Source organism: Sander vitreus, chromosome 24 (assembly GCF_031162955.1).
Source record: "Sander vitreus isolate 19-12246 chromosome 24, sanVit1, whole genome shotgun sequence".
Lineage (NCBI taxonomy): Eukaryota > Metazoa > Chordata > Actinopteri > Perciformes > Percidae > Sander > Sander vitreus.
Genome location: NC_135878.1, coordinates 8,522,341 through 8,540,294, shown reverse-complemented (window position 1 = coordinate 8,540,294; position 17,954 = coordinate 8,522,341). Strand labels below are relative to the sequence as shown.

The 17,954-nt window shown below is 39.3% G+C and overlaps 1 protein-coding gene across 1 annotated transcript; it reads right to left on the bottom strand.

The window, feature by feature from the left end:
- Positions 1-8,409: 8,409 nt before the first annotated feature.
- pln2 (phospholamban 2) lies at positions 8,410-14,588 on the bottom strand. Its single transcript, XM_078244050.1, has 2 exons — positions 14,510-14,588; positions 8,410-8,965 (listed from the first exon to the last, which is right to left on the bottom strand). The coding sequence occupies exon 2, from the start codon at positions 8,707-8,709 to the stop codon at positions 8,548-8,550; it is 162 nt and encodes a 53-aa protein (XP_078100176.1). The 5' UTR covers positions 8,710-8,965; positions 14,510-14,588; the 3' UTR covers positions 8,410-8,547.
- Positions 14,589-17,954: the final 3,366 nt, after the last annotated feature.

Here is a 17,954-nt window from a genome sequence, read left to right as displayed (position 1 = left end):
TATATATATATATATATATATATATATATATGAGGTAATGGGACAGAGAGCTAAAGTTGGACAGCAATCAAACTGTAGGTTTTGAAAGTAATTCAGCTAACATTATTTTCAAGTGTCCACTGCCAGTCACAGCGCTCCCATCAATCATGTGCAGTACTGAGATCCCAGTGTGATTGCAAACCTTAGGGCTTCCATACATGGGGAGCATGATGAGTAATGTGGCTTGTCAGTGCGTCTTCATGAAAATCTGCATGGTAGCAGGAGGTGAGGCAACACTTTCATACCATCTGCAGTTGTGCCAAACGTGACATTTGTATGAGCTTCTAAGTGTGGAGGAATAAATATAAGGACCCATGACATTTAATTTTGATAGACCCAGAAGTGAAACTGTAAATGTAGACTAGAGGTGGTGTGGTGGTATTGAAGAGGGTCACTTACAGCTGTTTAAGAGACAAATTTAAATTTCTCTCAAGTTTCCCACAGGGATGAGATTGCATAACGAAGTAATTGCTTGTATTTACTACGTTTTTCCTCCCAAAATTGACAGGCATAGAGAGGAAATATTAGCTTTCTGATTGTCACGACTAATCACATAGTTGTCCACTGATAAAATCCAACTTTCTCCGTTACCTTTTAAAGTCATCAAACCCAGATGAGGGCTGTATTAACCCTCTTAACAAGAGATAGCAGAAACATTTCAGGATTTAAAGATGATTCCAATATATTACAACTTGGGTGTTACAGTATTTGGTAACACTTTACTTGAAGGTATCTACATAAGAGTGACACAGTCATGACACATGAACCCTAACCCTAACCATAACCTGTCATGACAAAAACCGAATGACACTTACTAAAAGAAGCGTTATGTCATAAACGTTTATGACTTGTTTATAATGCTTATGACACGTTCATGACAGTGTCATGTCACTCTTATGTAGATACCTTCAAGTAAAGTGTAACCCAGTATTCTTTATAGTTTTGACCATCTTTTCTATCAGTATAAATGGCAGTGTACTCACCAAGGTCACACAATCTTGTGAGTAAAATGTTTTGTCATAACCGATAAAAGTGACGGTCAGAACTTCCAAAATAACAACCAAGTTGTAAATTTGAACGATCCTTTTAACTAGCCAGTGTCGGTAGCATGAAACCTTCAGAAAAATACTCAAACCTCAATAAAATAATTTCCTCTTTCCTCTCTGTGGCCCAAACTACAGCTGGATTCTTAAGCTCATACAAAGATGTCACAGTGTAACAGTGTTGCTCTGAGTATAACGTGTCACTAGTAATTAGATTAAGAGGAAGGGTTTTCAGATTTTGTCTGGGGGGGGGGTTTTGTACGTCATGTGTCTTACATGCTTTAATCTGACTGGAAGAGCTTTGAAAGTTCAGCCAGGTGATTTTTGCCTTGATACTCGCCTTTAGTCGTTCATGCTGTGTCCCCACGTGTACATAGTACCACACAAACATGTATTGGAGGGAAAAGGACAGACCTAGCTGTTGATTCCGGTTGTTTTTTTGGCCTCTACAGTACGATGAACTACAGTATACCACAATAACGACACCAGCAAAAACAAACAAAAAAAAAAAAAAAAACTTTAGCTTGCTGTCCCAGTGCTTTGACTGTGTACATACAGTACAGTATACATTTGAAAATCATTTTCAAATGTCTGAGCTAGCTGAGGGACGCTTGATTTACCACTCCAGACACCTCGACAGTCTCAGGAGGGGGGAAGATCAAGAGAAGCTGAATCAAGCACCCCTCATATTTTTATTATTCCAGTATTTATAATGTAACAAACTACTGTTTTTCTACGGTCTGTTTGTGATGCCAGTGGACCAGAGACATCCAGAGAGAGAGTTCGGTCAGCGACATGTAGAAGTTGGATGACTCCTAGCGACTTTTTTTTTTTTTAATTGCCAAGGAGTGTTTAGTTAAACACTTTTATTTTCATTACAAGCTAGAGTTGATGTCGGTGACTGAAGTCTTTTGCTACGTGTCTCTGCCTGTGGGGCAGGCCATAGAGCATGTGAAAACAGAACCACTATCATAATGTTGCGGGCACTCACTTGAAATCCTCACCTCTCTCCCGTTTTTTTTTTTTGGTGTACTGTCTGTTTTTTTTTTAACTTGACTCGAAAGTTTGACATGGTTATTGTTATTGTGCTGCGTTTGTTACTTCCTGAGAAATGGCTAGAGAGATGTGAGGTTTGAGAGTTTACTTCCCCCTCACACACTGACACCTCCGGGGTCCATTCGACAGCAACACAAACAGTTCAGTTACATTACTGCATCGATCGATGCTCGTCTTCCATAACAGAATCAACTGAGGCCTCGATGGTTCAGGAAGTGTTTGTACTTTTCATTGTTTGCGTCCAGGAATCACACAGACGCACACGCACCTTAATAACGCAATCCAATCCAATCCCAATACACCACAAATAATTGAATAATCTACTCTCTGATAAAATCTCAACAAATAATAAACCCTTGGGTTGCATTAGACTGTTAGGTTTTCCTGTTTTTTCATTTAGCCCCTGTAGATATTTCACAAAAGCACCTTTTAGTGGTATAGATACTTAAATACCAACTAAATAAACTATTTTTTTTACATTTAAGGTCATTTCTTTACTTAATGTTGAAACCAAAATCCATATTTCTTTTTGTTTTATAAAGGAACAGTGCTACATTTTTGGAAATGAATGTGTCTTTGCCCTCTTACCCAGAACCACATGACAAGATGGAGTTTATATGTCCCTCTTCTCAGTCGACTGTGGGTAACATGACATTCCAGCATATTTGTCCAAATGAACTTGAAACATGAAACGCTTCCTGAAACCAGGTTGAGACGGGACCAGTCTGTATTTGTGTCGTCTTGGAAAGTATAAAGCAAACTTCTACCATGGCATCCTAATATCTAACTGTCCCTTTATGACATGAATGCAGCATAATGACATTGAAGCTTTAGTTGCGCTGAAATGTCATCAAAGCAGATACAGCATATGAAATGGTTTGTATGTAAATATGAACCTGTAATAAATACAGACGACGGTATCCTGTCTGGGATGGTAGCCGCGACGCTGAGCCACAGCTGGTTCATCCCTTCATGCACACTGTGAAGACTATATTTATTCAAAGTAAATATATTGACGTTTACGCTCGGAAATTTGCATCAGACAATGCAGAAGTCTTTAGTTTCTTCTTAGTTTTTTTCTTATTAATACATTTTCTCACAATCACATCCAATTTGACCTCTGCTCCCTTTATTTCACTGCTGATGATTTTGCATACTTGTCTTCTAAAAACTAAACCAAGAAGCCCATTCTGGGGGACTGCCCTGTCTAACAGTGATAGAGTTTTGAATGTGTTTTACTTTCCAGGCAGCCATTGGTTTTCAGTCATTTCACTGTGGTATCAAATAATACTTGGAGACTTGTATTGTGAATGTCTGATTCGTGGTGTCAAAATTATAGTCAAATTTAACTTTTAAAACAATAAAAGCAAACAAGATGTTAACTGTGATGGAGTACCACAAATAAAACTCTCAAGTCTCTGTTCATTAGGCTTGCAGTTATGTAAAACACATTCATTCTTGACTTTGGAAACAGCAGTTGAGAAAACAATATTCCCCTGTTTTCGAGCTCTTATACATTGACCTATTTCTTTTTGTTATGTTTTTACATAATTATACCCATTCACATTGTATTACTTCTGTTTTTTTTTTGTGTGTATTTTCTCACACCCTATTGGTAGATTTGATGCATTTGTTCATCTGTCCCACGTCCGACTGCGCTGTTGTTTTAAAGGTGCTGTAGGTAGGATTGTGAAGATCCAGGACTTAGCCAAAGAATTTGAACATCGACAACTTTTCAGTCCCTCCCCCCCTTTCTGCTAAAGCCCAAAACGGTCTCCGAAGCCCCCGCCCCCACAAGTGAGAATGAACATGAGCAGGGATTGACACACAGTTAGACACCCCCCCCTGGCCCTGATTGGTGCATCTGAACAGGGAGCTGTGGATTTTTGCAAATCTCACTACAGGCTGTAGGTGGAGCCAGAGGAGCCAGATTTTTTTTGAATGACCTGCTTCATGTAGTTCTACTGGAACATAGGGTCAGTTTCAGCAAATATGACAGAAGGTTAGTTTTATAAGGCTTACCTACTGCACCTTTAAAGGAGAATCCCACTGGTTAAAGATGTTTCCTGGAGCCCGTTGTGGTCGTTAGCAAACTGCAGGCATTGCCATCACATGAACTTTGTCCATTGTTACCCCGAGTTCCATGAAAGTCTTTTTGAAATGTTGTAACCTTTCTCAACACCTGGCAGAGGAAACTTCTGGAGTTTTTTTTTTTTAACACAGGCATCAGCTGACCATCGAACCATAGAAACTGCAACTTATTAAAACATGAATTGTCTGTTAAGTTTTTTTTTTGGTTTTTTTATGTGACAATATACTGATCAGGGCTTTGTTCATTTCACTTTCAACTCAGTTTTTCCAAAATTGCAGAAAAACTGGAAAAGATTCATTGTGACATCTTTACACTTAAGGAAGTGAACTGAAATGGTAAATGTGTCGCAGTTTTTATGTGAGTTGAAAGTGATTTGATGTCACCCTTGTGACTTATTTAATGTTTGTCTTGCCATTTTTGAAGTAAAAATGTATAACAATTATAGCAACAATATTTATTTATAGTTATATCATTTCTGTTGTATGTTATGGAACAGTAAAATTATGATTGTGAGAATAAACCTTCTGTTGTGCTCCTTTTTTTGTGTATGTGTGTGTGAGGACTGAGGAACATCCTCAACCTACTATATGCAGCTTTTTTGCAGATACAATATGTCATGCATGCATGTGCATTTATTCAAATAGTGCTGATGTTAAGCACAGACCGAGAGGTCACTATTGTACATATATAATGACCACAGGAGTATCATATATGCGTCCAGAATGTAGGCTAGAAGTTATTGTATTTGGTTAAAAACCAAGTCTGCAAAATGTTTGACAAGAATGACAGGCAGCCAGATAAGGTAAAAACAATCAAATAAAGCTTTTATATCATTACAAACTAGATCATTTCACTTGCAGTTTTATTTGTGTATTCAGATAGTCATATGAGTAACATTTCTGCTTGTGTGTGCTGTTGCAACTAAGGATGTTGTAACGTGTTTGTAGCCCACACTCAATTAGTCTCATGAAGTATCGTCAAAATCGAATTGCAAAGAGAATTGCCTCTCATTTAAAATGTATTTATATTAAAAAAATAATTTACACAAAACATAAAATATCAAAATGTACCCTCCCAACATATTTTCTACTTGTCTATATTGTAAAACTGAAGCACGGACAAGAAAAGAAATATCCTTTTGTCTCGCCCTATCAGGATCTTACCTTGGCTTGTTGCTGGGTAAGAAATAAAACATGTCAGGGAGCTCTGTGATTGGCGCTCCCTTTAACGTTGACATTAAGTTAACCAATCACATATTACCTGTAAAAGAAAATAGTGAAGATTTTTGCTAGCTAAAAGTTGTGAAGATGCTAACATAAACAACCATAAACAATTGCGGTAGCAGTGCCAGCTTTTAGGTAACACCTTTTTAATGACCAAACTATAATTTAACTAATTTAAATTTTGAATTGGGGAAAATGGAAGATATTTGCTGAAGAAGTTTTGAAGAGCCTTTTGTGGACTTTTTGTCATCTCTTCTACCATCCAGGCAACAAGGTAAGTCAATTACTAGTCTCGCATTGCCATACCTATCCCCACAGATATATAGACATTAACAGAGGCAACATCGGAATTATACTATAGAAAAGTAGCTAAAAAAGACGATATCAGCTATATTAATACCAGCTTCCCAAAAAAAAAACTCGGATGAAAAATAAAGGATGGTCCGTGTAACGCTTATCAGTTCAATTTTCGAAGCACGGACCAAGGATGCCCCCTAACTCAAAATGTGCCTTTTAAATCCAGGTGGCTAACTCATATTTCTAAGAGAGCCAATTTACTCAAGTTACGTGGCACACTGACCTCCATCTCCAGCTTTGAATTAAATGTAACGCTAGGCCTATTCACATAACGTACATATTCCAAAAAGTTAATGTCTCAAAGTTGTAAACAACATGTAAAAAAAACTACAGTGGTAATTTTGAAAATGATTATGGAATTTTCCACTAACTTTTTATCTGATACTGATGTTCTATTTTTGGCCACTTGGGGGCAGCATAAACAAGCTATAAGCATAAGTCATTTGTTCTATTGTTAGTATAGAAATATTGAAAATAGAAGCTGTAAGGATGTCCAGGACGTATTAAACGTAAGCTTTGAACCAAACCTACTCTCCTAACACAATGGAAAAAGTTGTGTCACGTCTTCAGACTTTTGTTCCTATATTATATTCTTATTTTAATTGTGCAAACCAGTGGTTATCTGCATAATCTATTAACCTTCACACTCATAGACGGGTCTTTGAAGCTTTTTCAGTGACTTCAGTGATTCTTACATCTAAATGCATATCTTTCAAAAACGTCAAATTAGGATGTGCAATAAATAAAATAATCCACACTTGTAGCAGGAGAAACCACTTACATTTTATTGACATGCAATTTCTTTGGTGTTCCATAGTTCGAAAGTCATGTGGTACAATTTCCAAAGATGCATAGAAGGAAAAAAAAATTCTTCTCAATCATTTTTTAATCCCAAATGGAAATATAATTCATATTTTTACATTTTCAGTCATGGCAATATATTGAAGATAAATTATATATGTATATATTGTAAATATATATTAGATTCTTGCGGAATACACATCTGACTTTACAGTTTATTTTTAAACACCATCGCTGCCAGCATCAGGGCACGCGCTGTAAAAATGTCAGCATTCGTCAATCATAGTTATGTTATCTAAACGGAACTTAAATGGCATAAACAGAAAACTTCATTAAGTCAATTCACACCATGCAAAGTGAAGTCTTCTTCACAACTGATAAACTAAACCTAATTTACTGTATATGTGAGGCTTGTGTGTGTGTGTGTGTGTGTGTGTGTGTGTGTGTGTGTGTGTGTGTGTGTGTGTATTGATCGCTGAAGCCCAAGCCAAGTTTAGTCCATACTTTACACAGTAAATTATGAGTGAAATGTTCACATAGCCCATCAGAAATACCTGCAGGTAAGCTGCCTAAAGGTTAAATATGCTCTCAGTCTATACTTACTTACTTACTATACTTTCTATACTTTATAGGCCTACAATACTTAGAATTATCTCTAAGTATCATAAGTGTTATATGTCAGGCAAGAAACGGCCACTTAAGTGTAATATCAGACATGCTACAGACATGGCAGATATTTCACAGTTGGTCATCTGTCATACTGATGATGAAAGGGACTTCACACTTTGTGTGTTTACTTCATTGACAGGTTTCTTAGCCTATCAGGGTCAGCCACAGTGTTTGTTGTTTTCTTGGCTACATTTTTGGATTTTTAGGCTCTAATAACTGCCAAGATGGCAGCAGAAGTTTTTAAATACAGAAACCTGATGCCACAGACAGTACAGCCATGTCTCTGGACAGGACATAAAAATGGAAAATAATTTCCAGCATGTTTATCTTTCTCCTGGTGGTGGTGGGCTGCAGGAAGCGACAGAGCTTATGGGAAACGGAAATGAAACAGTGATGTATTGATATTTCGGTATTATACACATTGTACCTATTAATACTTAAGCAGGAGACAATGTCCTACAGTGTGCCTTGGATGGAGGGAGTCAGTCTTCTTTGTAAATCAACTTAAGTCAACACATTGTAATGTAATCACTGGCCAGTGTGTTATTTTTGAATGAGCAGCAGGCCGATTCACATACACACAGTATATGAGTGAAGTTTAAACTGTTGATCAGCGAGAGGCTGGGAAACTGATCCCTGATCAGCTCTGATAGAAACAATTTGAGAGGGTTTGGCCATTATTGTTTTCACATGGATTCATTTGACCTCCATGATCCTTCTTTACAGCTGTGGTCAAGCAGGGTTAGGCTGATATATGGGGTTGATATTATTTAGGGCTGCATGATATGAGGAAAATATGCGATAACGTTGTTCAATTTTTGCAATAGCAACATTACTTAAAATAAATAAACTTACATCTAAGTGTAGTCAGATCTGCATTTCTGTTGCTTTCAGTGTCTCTGCTAAAATACAACAAATTGCTTGTTGAATTTAAAACAAATGAAAGGAAATCATTTCCAACATTATTGTATTGAACAAATTGAACATTGGATGGAATATAAAATGACCGTTACCTTTTAAAGTGCAGTTTTCTACTGATAACAAATCTCAGAGCGTCTTGTGTGTCGCAGCCTTTCTCGATGTGTTGTATTGCGCCAGTTAATATTGCTATGATGATTTAGATATATATGGTGCAGCCCTAATATTATTGCTTTATAAGAAATCAGAAAGCCCATATCTCAGCCAAACCCTGGCCCACAGCCGCACTGCCATGCCAAACTCTCTCTCTGCGTATGGCTCGGCTGCTCTCAGCTGCTCTCAGCTGCTCTCAGCTGCTCAGCAGGACGATGACGTAAATGAGGAGCAGGCAGATGAGGATGAGGGTGAAGTTGACAAACAGCTCCTGCAGGTTCCTCTTGGCTTGTGGATTCACCTCAATCTGAGACGCTCGGCGAATGGCCGACTTGGTCATGTGCTGAACGCGCTCCATGGAGACAGCGGACTGGCTAGATTTTTGATTGGCTGGATTACAAGAGGAGAGAGTTGGGTCAGGCTGCGGGGGCCTGTTTGGACCGAGCGGAGCTGGACTGAGCTGGTCCGGGCTGGTTTAAAGGAGGTGAAATCAGGGGAATCAAACCGCTGCTGGTAGCTGGAGATGAGCTCAGGTCTGGGTGTTTTTTTTGGCAGCGTGGCCTGAAGTGGTTCAGTCCTGGTTACACAACACAAAACAGTGATCAGTCTTCTCTCTGCCGTGGGAAAAAAACAAAAACAGACAGTAAGAAAAGGCTGTTTGCCTTCATACATCAAATAAAAAAATTCAAAGCACTTCAGCACCCTCCTCTGGGTGATGTCTCCCGGTTGACATGCTGTGTGACCTTTCCGTATCGCAGCACATGGTGTGATGATAAGAGAGCAGCTCAGAGGCGCCGGCTGAGGTCTGACGATGTGTTAAGCCAGATACTCTGAGGAGTGGCAGCGACACAATGTGAAGGACGAGGTGTGCGTTCACATTGTGTAATAAAATAAACATGGACTGAAACACATGGTGTGAAACATTTTGATTAAAGATATTTACCCTTTAACATAATTCCAATCATTTTCTTGAAAGCATGTCTACTATCTGAAGGCAACAATGGTGATTACATCCCTACTATTCAGCAATTTAAGTGAACCTATGTGGCTTTTACTGACCAGCAGACACATCGGCCTCAAGGGGCAATGATGTGATGATGGTTCATTTTAAAGCCCCTAAAATCTTGGTTTCAAAACAATAAATAATCGTGACTAGATAATTAACAATCAGAGTTAGAGTATGAAAGTAAAAGTGTTATTTACTGACATTAGCCACCATACTATAAGCTACTGGTCGTACCGGACCAAGTAGAGCTTTGATTCTCTGCCCGAGATTGGGCCCAACCCGATCCGTCGGGTTCAGGCCGGTCCAGGCTGTCATTACTCAAAATTCCCCCGGGCTCTGAAGCAACATCGATTCTTTTGTACCTTAAAATAATGTTTCCAAAATCGTTTCAGTGGTTCATCAACTCGTAACAGGGTGAATGGCACTTCTGCATTCACTTTGCGGCCCTCTATCGGCTATAACCGCTCTATGCAAGTTTGCCAGATCGGGTAAATTATTTACGACAGCGGTAATGGACAATTCTGCTTCCAACCTGTAGGGGGTCCGAAGAGGAAAAGTGCTTTGGTGTTGCTTTAATTGGGTCAGGGGTAAGGGTTGGGTACATTTGCGGTACCCAAACGCGCTCTCAGGTACCGAAAATTTGGCACCACTAGATTTAACGTGAATCGGTCCTCGGTAGTAGTCGCGCGAGACCGCCCTGATTCGGCGAGCTCCAGTTTTCCACTCGCAGATCAGTCTGGCGTCTTGAGATAGAGAAAATTTGGAGCCGTTCGCCAAACGACCGACCAATCAGTGTTGGTTTTGAGGCGGGTTTAGGTGTGACGCAACGAGAAGCTACTGTTCAGTCTAAACAACATGGCGGCTTCCACGGATGAGATGAGCGTAGCTATCGCGCAAGTTTTATCCGAATTAGAAAGTATTCCTTCATTGAAAGAAGAGCAAAAAACGGCACTGGAGGCTTTTCTCGGAGGAAAAGATGTGTTTGCTCTTCTCCCGACTGGTTTCGGCAAGAGTTTGATATATCAACTGGCTCCGCTAGTCGTGAAGAAAATGGGTGGGAACATGGGTGGTGATAGACAGACGGTTTATCCAATCAGCTAACCAGTATTTTCGCCCCTTCCCAAAAGTTCTCCAACGGATAGTTCCCAGATGAATTTGCAGAGCAAATGCGAAGCAATCCATCTGGCGGAGTCAGGTTACCTCGGTAGTACCTACGTAATTCAGTCGGTACCATAAAAAGTACCGACTTCGGTACCCAACCCTAGTCAGGGTGGCACAAATTTTGACTACCGTACCGCCTCTCTAATCATGAGAAATGTTATGCAATCTCGATGTAATACAGCAAATGACATTTTAGTTTTTGTTTTTCTGGTGGTCATTCTGACCAGGCTTGGGCCCAAAACTTCTGCTGTGGTTCAGGCTCGGCTCAGGACAGGAACATTTTGCGGGTTCATGTAGGGTCGGGACCAGGTCATAGCTCTAAGACCAAGTAAGCCTGTACTAGCAAAACAAGAACAAGTTTTATTCCTTATGAATTACACTTTTAATTTCTCCTTTTAAAACGTTACATTGTCACGGTTTGATAATTTCCCCTTTCATAACGGTTTCGCATGCTCTCCTGCATGACGATTGAATAAAAGAATGTGAGCAGAAATAATTAATGAGCTTCTCAGTGCAGCTGCAGGCTGGTCTGCACTCTGCTAAATCCCTTTTTGTCATCCGATCCGGGACTTTCCTGAGTTCAAAGTCACCGTGACAAGGTGACCGTGCTTTTGCATTAGTGGCTCCCGCGAACAGTGAACATCTTACCGCTTGTACATCAGCTCTGCCAAGGTTTTAGCTATTTTTAACGAGATTAAAAGTCCTGCTCACGGCTCCCTGCTGGATGCATTGTTTTATTCAAATACAAAAAGGGGAGAACAACATACGGACAGCTTTGGATTCCTGGAGCCTTGTCACAAGAGATGTTAGGCTGGTAATCTGTGCATTAGAGATCCTGTTTGCAATGGTTTGTCCTGATGGTGGCACCAAAGGAAATTGCTATTTCATCTTTCACATTAAAAGCACGCTAATCCATTTACTTCAATTTTTCTTTGTTATTTCCAGTGACTTGGCTGCAGCGTGGGATCAGTACAGATAACAGGACTCATTTTGTGCCGTAGAGTATGGTGCCGTCATTCAACGTTTCAACACATCTATTTTTATCATTTCACATTTTTTTTTTTTTTTCTCACACTTATCTGCTTCTGAGTCACCCATTATCACTTGGCATGTGACACCTTAACACATACACACATGTCCTCATACCCTATGGGATAACTGCATGAGAGCGTCAGTCTGCTTCGAGGCCTCTAACCTCTGACCCGACTGAAGTTGTCTGCTCTGACAGCAAGATGTTTTTTGGGGTTTAATTTCTAAGCCCTCAAGACTTACACAGCCTCTGTGCGTGCATGGTAAAATGTGCTGTAGTTTGAAATTGTGCATTTAGAGGCGTAGTTCAGTTTGAAATAAATAAATAAAGCAGAAATGATGTTGGGTTGACTTAAGCAGAAACAGGTGACACATTCACATCCAGTTGTAAGAAACAGAAGAAAAAAGGCATTACTCTACATTTTAATGAGCAAATAGTTACAATTGACTAAACTTTAATAGGAGCTAACATGTGTTGTGTAAGTGGATGACTCTTAAAAAATACGATGTTCTTGTTGCCACCTTCTAGTGGCCATTAAAGGAACTTCAGCAGTGGCTTCCCCACTCAGCTGTGGTGGCCAAAACAAATGACAAACATCCTCAATTCCCTTGTGTCATACAGTATGTGAGGAGCCGTTACTGTGAATTCTAAACTTCCCCGTAACAACAGCTCATAATGGAGCTAAAACAGTACATATCCTGGCATGCTGTAAAGGCCCCTGTCCAGCTCTTGGCCCCTGAATCACTCAACACTACGGGTCATACTGTAAATGGAGCTTTCATTGCCTTGTCCCACTCAGTGAGAGAAACTATCCTTTTTGTCCTGCCAGTACTTTGACCTTTGACACTTTGGGGTTAAATTGGGATCCTCTTGTGTCTGGGCCTCTTCAGCTCATCGCCGTGTGACTGACACCATGTGAGCGACTGGTGCTCCACGTTATCCTCCACTCCAATCTGCACACATCAGCCACATCATTCTAGTGCCAACTGTCAATCATTCCATGCCAGAAGACTTTTCTTCTGACTGGTGTGCAAGTATAATCCTCATTTCCACAAAAAAGAAATGAGTGGAAGAAGTTAAATGTCGACAGTAAATACCCAAAGCTGTCGCTCTGTCAGAGGCTCGCACCGCACTGATTGGTCGATCTTTCATTTACATAAAATCATTCAACTGTACTAAACACAGCAACTAGAGGAGGCTGGGCAGACTGGTGGCCACTAAAAACGCAAAAACCTTTATTATTAAGGTGAAAGCTGAGCGGTCCCATAGCAGTAGTCATCTTGACAGTACAGACGTTTCTCATATCTTTACTTTTTTTTTCTTGTCATCTTTATTTATAGATTATTATTACTGTTAAAGTACAGACATCTCTTTTGTTCCTTTGAAAGAACCATGTTGTACATTTATGAACAGTCAGCTGTTGTTAGCCGTTGTTGCCAAGAGCTAAATACCTCCAGTGTGACCAACGTGATATGTCAAAAGATAGTTTTCATCTTCATCCTGTGTGTGCGCGTGTGTGTGTGCGTGTTTGTGTGTGCGCGTGTGTGTGTGTGTGTGTGTGTGTGTGTGTGTGGATGCCAGTCATGCAATAGTAGTGCATTCTATCAGTGTGTGTCAGTGTCAGTAGCTGTTGTCTTGAGCAGCAGCTACAGGTACAAACACACACATTCCCATACTCCCATATGGATACATATACTGTACATGAGGTGATGCATTCGACACTAACGACAGTTATCATGCCTCATGCAGTTATGATTCGTTCAAAATTAATATATTTTTGTAAACAAATAGCCGCAGTGTCTTTTGCAACTTCTACATCCTCTTAGAAAATGATCAACAGTAGCATTCACCAATAACATCATTATAAACTTAACAAATCTAGCTACGTTTGTTAGAATAAAAGTGGCTGCTTTTAAGTAACTATTGAATATTTTCAATTCAATTTTATTTATCGTGTCAAATCATAACAGAAGTTATCTCAGGACACTTTCTAGATAGACACTCTATGATTTATAGAGACCCAACAATTCCCCCAAGAGAAAGCATTTGGTTTACCGGAGTGTTTCCTCTTTAGTATATTTCTTTATTGATTTCCTATTTAGTATATTATACAGTAGTGTCACTATCCACTTGCTTTATTTTTTGTTTCTTTTGCTTTTTAAATGTGTAACTAGGTCCTTATACCTCCCTGAGAGCTCATCATGGAGTAAAGAAAAGTGTAAAAGTCAACATATATCTGTTGCCAGAATGGAAAAGTCTGCGAAAGCATAGGGGACCCTAAGACCAGAATAATGCTTCTAATAAAATTTTTTTTTTAACCATAAACGTCTTTGAAGCAAACTGTCATATTAGAGCAGATTGATTTTGTGAGGCTAATATGATTTCTAAGCAATTGCTCCTGTAACCGTGAACTATAACAATCGCTGTTAGATTTTAGCAGATTTGGCTCCTCAATGTTCTAAAATTAAATCATGTGCTTTGGATGGGAATGTAAGAGGTGGCGATGAGTGTTGTTTATCCCTCTGGGAGGATCAGTACAGTTTCCATCCCCCCCCCCCCCCTCTTTCCTGCCCCTTTGTTCAGAGCTGACTTTATTGTATGTGAACAATGACTTTCTTTTTTATAAGAAGCCGTTTTCCTCTGTATCTTAACACACAACACAGCCCACTGATAACCTCACAGTGTGAGATCATCTAACAACCCAACTAAGGAAATAAATAACGACTAACTTCAACTTCAGGGGAGCCTTTCTAGTTCCATAAGAAACTGTTTCATGGGCATTCAATCCACTAGAAGTAACAATACTTACATGCATTTTAGTGACTGTTCTAGTGTTACGATTAATTCCAAGCATTATTATCTTGTACACGTACATCATATGTTATCCTCGTTATCTCCCAATCTACTGTTATTACATTAAATTAAAGAACAGCTGTGTCTGTAGAGGATGCTGGTTCTTACCTTTCGGATGAGAACAGAGCTGGTTGGAGTTTGAGAGAGAAATGTCAGATATGCAACGCTCTCCGAGGCTGTAAACACGATGAGAGAGAGAGAGAGAGAGAGAGAGAGAGAGAGAGGACATCCTTTTAAAAGATTTTAGGAGAGTGGGGGGCATGCAGCAGCCAGCATCTACTAGCACATTTCAGTGTTGTTCAAGAATTTGGGCTTGAGTTAAAACCAGTTAAAACCAGTTTCCCTTGGCTAATAAAAATTAAAAAAAAAAGAAATAATGTTTACAAGTTTACATAATGAGAAGCTAAAGACCATTCGTTAATCTGTTAGCATTTCCCTTTCACAAATAATATCAGATATCGTCCGTCTGTGTCATTTATTTACAATTTCCATTTTAGCCGACACCATTTCCCAGAAGCCCAAGACCTTTGAATGTAGACATCTTTTAGTTCAAAAAGTTAGCATGTCATCAGAAGAGAGCTCTGCTGAATACTGAAGACACCTTAAATACAGGTTTTTTTTGTACACTTTCAAATTGTTCTATCCTTTCTATAACTTTGTTGAAATCATGAAGGCATCTAATTGTAATACTAAGATCTATCGTTCCAGAGAAAGACACTGATGCATCATCATGACCAGCCAGGTAGAACGCGTGGACATTTTTTTCTTCCACTCATTTACTTCTTTGCACTTCCTTTGATGCTGTTGAGCATCCTCAGTGTGATGGATGGGTCACCATGTTTGGATTCCACAGCTAGCTTGCAGTTTGGCCTCCAATCAAACATCATGGCTGACCTACTCTATTGTCTTCATTATCCCGACAGCCTGATAGACACACTGAACAGCTGATGTCGCCTCTAAATATACAGTTTGGCCATGACCACACCATCATAAGGTCTGGGGATATATCCTTTAGGATCGTCATATTGTGAAAGCAGCAAACAAGACTAATAATTTGTGTGCTTGTCAGCTAGAGCACAAGAACACCAGAGAATGTATTGTGTCATAACTAGTCTACTTTTTTTTTAAGATCAAAGTTTCAAATGGACGTCAGTACATTAGTCCCCCCCTCCAGTAATAACTGAAATCTTTTTTGGAAAAGTGTGTGTGAAGTCCTGGACAGCATCCTCCACTTGGGAGAAATCAAAAGAGACAGGCGCTTGAAAGAAAAGTCCGGAAAAAGTAAAAATAACCCCCCTGCCGTGGCCCAGAAAGCTTTTTACATCTGCCATAAAAGGAGAATGCGCTTGTAAACAGGCTGTGTGTCATGTTATAAGGAGTCAGCTTTGTTGTTACTGCTACTCACTGCTGGATACACACTTCAGATAAGCAGATATGTCCGTCACCCTCTTTTATGACAACTGTATTTTTCCAGAGATAAGATGAAATAGCGATCCTCCCTTTGGGAAGGATGGGAGAGGAGATACAAATGTATTCAAGAAAACAGACCACTGTTTCATGAATATAAGTGTGAATTTAAATATAAATTAAAACAAATAAGAAGATATTGTAGTTGTTTAGGATGTATCCCTCTGGAGGTCATTATTACCTATTTCTGTACAGCATCAGTACCTTTATATCCCCTGGCCAGTGCTTGAATTATCTTTTTGTCTTTAAGGGGATCTCTCTATGTCATAAAAAGAAGTTGGCGCACCCCGCACATAGCCTAACAAGGATATACAATTAAATAGCATCGGCGCGAGTGGCACTTTTGCGCAGTATATGCGCACGGTAGGCCTAGGCTATAACTTGACACACTCAACAGACAAAATGGATTCATTTTAATTAATTTCAACATATTATTGATTGTAATAGTCCTACTCATTTGAACCAGACCACCGTCTCAGATATCCTCAGTGTCAAACACAATAATGCATGTAGTCTTTAACTTATACACAGGGAAAATGCACTAACTGGCAGAAATGAATAAAGCCATTGCACAGCCAAACTATGTTCTAGTCTTATAATGTACACGTAGTGATAACAACACCTGGGTGTTCAGTCGTCTCGTGTGTTGAACCGTGGAAATAAATAGACGAACAATTTTGGAATTTGCACTGAGATGTTGTCAGGTAGCCTATTCACTGAATAGTCCGCCATCAGAGGTTGCATTGTATTGCTGACAGGTGTTTTCAAAATATCTGGGAACTTTTCCGGAGCTCTGAATGGCAGAGGATAGCTACAGACTTATTTATATTTAAGAGGTATTGGTGGTATTTACCTCAAAAGCAAGATGACTTCTTCGGACTTGCGAGTGCTGTCAAATCGATCTCTAGCCTACGCGGTTTGCTCACATAGCCTGGTGGTGTGGTGGTGAAGTGCAGTCATGCTGCGTTCATGAGCGTAGGGTAGGCTCAGGTCTACGTCCCGTAGTAGCCTATATTTTATATTTTAATTTAACGTCTTTAATGGTAAGAGACCGCACAGGGATTTGATAATGAGCATTGTTTAAGATTAAATTACAATGACACCTTCAGATGTGAGAGACCCCCTCAGATCTTTGTTGCTTTCATGGGAGCCAGTCCTCACTCTACGGGAGCTCGGCTCCCTCTGGCTCCCACGTAATTCGAGCACTGCCCCTGGCTATTCCCCGTGGTTATGTTTTTTTTAATGATTTATAGGGAAAGCAGCAGGCTGAGGACATCTTTTTAAAGTCTTGGTATGTTTACAGTCTAAAAGTTTGTGTTTGTACATAGACCTAACAGTGGCTTTTATAACAAAGAAAATAGGTATTGTTCCAGAGGGTTAAAGGTGGTTTTTAATCTTATGTCATCAATCGATGTAATGACATAAGTCATGCAGTGCAGTATCAAGAAGTATTCTGGTTTAAAAAAAAAAAAAAAGACTATTTGAAACGTCTCCAAAGGGATGAAGATTTTAGGTTTCTTTGTTAGCTTTTTAGCCCCGATAGCCGCCTGGCTCTGTGAATGGTAATCTTTGTCGGGCTGTGGGCATGTTAGCATGCTGATGTTAGCATTTACCTCAAAGCACTGCTGTGCCTTAGTACAGCCTTACAGAGCTGCTAGTAGGGCTGTAGACTCTTAATCTTGTTTTTTTTTTTTAAACAATACACCATAAAAGAAAAAATACAATCTTTCACCATCAAGATCCTTTTCAAACTCATGTAAAGGTGTCACATTTGCCTTTTATGATACCTGGGTTACTGATAATCCGTGTACAGTAGGCCTATTATGTATGTAGTATGAAGAATTGTACTGGCAACACATCTGTTGTGTGAGAATTATACATGTACTGTATATCTGATGGACTATAAGTGTCTCATTTTTATCATCCTCTTCTTTTCTCCATCTTTTCAAACACATTGATTTTATTTCTAGCTGTAAAAGAATTATATATATATATATAAAAAAAATATATAAAAAATATATATATAAAAAATATATATATATATATAAAAAAGAAAAATATTCCACAAGAAAATAGTTGTCTCTTT